General features: G+C 31.9%; 1 protein-coding gene and 2 non-coding genes across 3 annotated transcripts in view; all 3 read left to right on the top strand. All coding sequences in view use genetic code 11, as the record gives it.

Moving 5' to 3' along the window:
• Positions 1-37, top strand: part of trnY-GUA — an 84-nt gene extending 47 nt beyond the window's left edge. The window contains exon 1 of the tRNA in view: positions 1-37. This exon is cut by the window's left edge and continues 47 nt beyond it. This is a non-coding gene — a tRNA (tRNA-Tyr).
• A 436-nt stretch (positions 38-473) lies between these two features.
• Positions 474-547, top strand: trnD-GUC. Its single transcript has one exon. It is a non-coding gene; the product is annotated as a tRNA-Asp (tRNA).
• Positions 548-1732: 1185 nt separating this feature from the next.
• psbM (photosystem II protein M) lies at positions 1733-1837 on the top strand. The gene has a single exon. It carries the CDS (start codon positions 1733-1735, stop codon positions 1835-1837), a length of 105 nt encoding a protein of 34 aa, YP_009366336.1.
• The last annotated feature ends 663 nt before the right edge of the window (positions 1838-2500 follow it).

The following is a 2500-nucleotide window of genomic DNA, read 5'->3' as shown; positions in this document are numbered from 1 at the left end:
CAATATGTCTACGCTGGTTCAAATCCAGCTCGGCCCAATAATTCGCCGATCCACCATGAAATAATATAACCCATTTGTTGCTCTCCAGAAATGCCCGATCCCCCAATACGTAAGAGAAAGGTTTTCTGATATATCTATACCACTATTTATTTACTCTATTTTTACAACAAATTCTGATCTTGCTAATGATCTAGATTCATATCAGGATCTGTAAGTATAAAGTAAAGAGTAAATAAAAAAAACTTTTTTTCATTGAAAGAGTGATTATCCAATTGATTTGGAAATAACGAAACGATTACTAGTAATCCAGGCTGCCCTCACTAAAGTGCATATCCATATGGGTATCAATATATCACACTCGCGGCTCTGTTACAACACGCCAATTCTAATCTAAATTTAATCTAAATAAATTGAAAGGGTTAGAATGAAATCATAAAAATATATATACTTTATTATGATTATGGTATTTACTTGGGATTGTAGTTCAATTGGTCAGAGCACCGCCCTGTCAAGGCGGAAGCTGCGGGTTCGAGCCCCGTCAGTCCCGACGAATACAAATCCAATAAAAAAATATATCAATTCATCTCTCTATTTTTTGTGAAAAGAAGTACAAACAGCAGAATTTAATTCCCAACGTCGATCCCTCTTCTTTTCTTTTTCGTTTAACATTTATCATCAAACAAATGGGGTAATTTCCATTTCTTAGACTAGTACCGATTCGATTGATGGGAGAGAGACATATGTGGATTAGTACAATTATTGTTAGCATCAGATTCAGGATTCCACGGGATACCGTACCGGGCCTGGCTTTTTCGATTACTCCCGATCTGTGGGATGTGGAATAGAGTACTGTATGTTTCCCGGGAGTACATACATAAATGGAATTTGTACGATATAAAATTAATTTAACATAGTTACTGCGATAGATTTAATCTTTAAAAGAAAAGCGTATCCTTTTCTGGCCCGATTTTGTGTAACCTCAATTTATAATTTCACTAATTTGAAATAATCTATCTCATTCAAATTTCACATTGAGCTTTTGGTATATGTGTCCCGTTACTAATCCAAGGAAAGAGGATATTAAAAAAATAAAGATCAAACAGGGATCGCTTTTTTATTAGCGAGGGAATGCAAATTTTTTTTTTTAAGGGTTTTTTCCTTGAAAGAACAAACCTTTTAAATTTATATATAAATATATATAAATAGTGAATTTGATGGAATATTATATTTTTTTATACCGGAACTTGTACTCATCTTTATCATACTTCTTTTGTTTTCCAAGAAGATTAGATCATTAAAAAAATGAGTTTAGAACTTAACTCCTTCCCTTTTTTAAAATTTAGCTTCTATTGTTTGGTGGGGTTTGTTTAGAACCAATGGTAAGTGGAAAGGCGGTTAGATGATACTTCATCAGATGATTGTACAAAGAGGGCAGTAGGTTATAGAAAAGAAAGAATGGAAAAGAATTATAAATAAATAAAGGAATTTTTGATTGGATTAGGAATCAAATTTTGAGTTCGGTATGGATAAAAGATCTTCCTATGTTATACTATTCAATTCTTGACGACGAGTCAATTTGATAGCTCAGATATTGTTATTCATGATATTGATCCGATTCGATATCATCGAGATGTAATTCATCCCATTGAATTTACAGGCGAAAGATTTATTATCTCTATGGGATTAACTCCCGAGTTATTTCGAATTAAAGAAAAATTAAACAAATGAGATTATGGAAGTAAATATTCTCGCATTTATTGCTACTGCACTGTTTATTCTAGTTCCTACCGCTTTTTTACTTATAATATACGTAAAAACAGTCAGCCAAGGTGATTAGTTTGAATTAAACTTGACTTTTTAGTTCTTATCAATAATTGAAAGAAAGGGATTAAAATTTCGCGTCTTAAATGAAATGGGCAGACTAGAATCATCCGTATTCTATAAGATACGATAGTATGGTAGAAAGAAATATCTGAATCTTTCTACCATACTATTTAGTATTGTGTATAAAGTTGTATTGTAATACAGGTTAATTTAATATAGATCAATCTACGATAGTATCGTCATATTCCTTTCCTATATATAGGGAAATCAATTACATATATATATATAGAATATACATAGTGATAATGTATATAATGTCCCAATTCTATTTCTTTGCTTTATCTATTTGTGTTGATTTCAATTAATTTTAAATAATCGAAAGCGATTAAAAGCGATTATAATTCCTAGATTTCTGCTTATTTTCAATATGAATCCCGATCAAAAGAATCAATGACTTCTTCGTCGGNNCCGACGAAGAAGTCATTGATTGAGCAGTTGACAAATGATCCACGGGAACTTCTTCGGAGTCGATTTTTAACGTTTGAACCATGATATGAAATGGGTTCAATAAAACAAGCAGAACATAAATAAAATTTCTAAAATAATAAAACAAACGGTAAGTGCGCATGACTCGCCCAAGACAATATTTTAGTATGTGCAGTATCTCGTTGGACAA

Source organism: Prunus dulcis, plastid (genome assembly GCF_902201215.1).
Source record: "Prunus dulcis plastid, complete genome".
NCBI lineage: Eukaryota > Viridiplantae > Streptophyta > Magnoliopsida > Rosales > Rosaceae > Prunus > Prunus dulcis.
The sequence above is the reverse complement of the archived record's forward strand: the minus strand, read 5'-3'. Positions and strand labels throughout refer to the sequence as shown.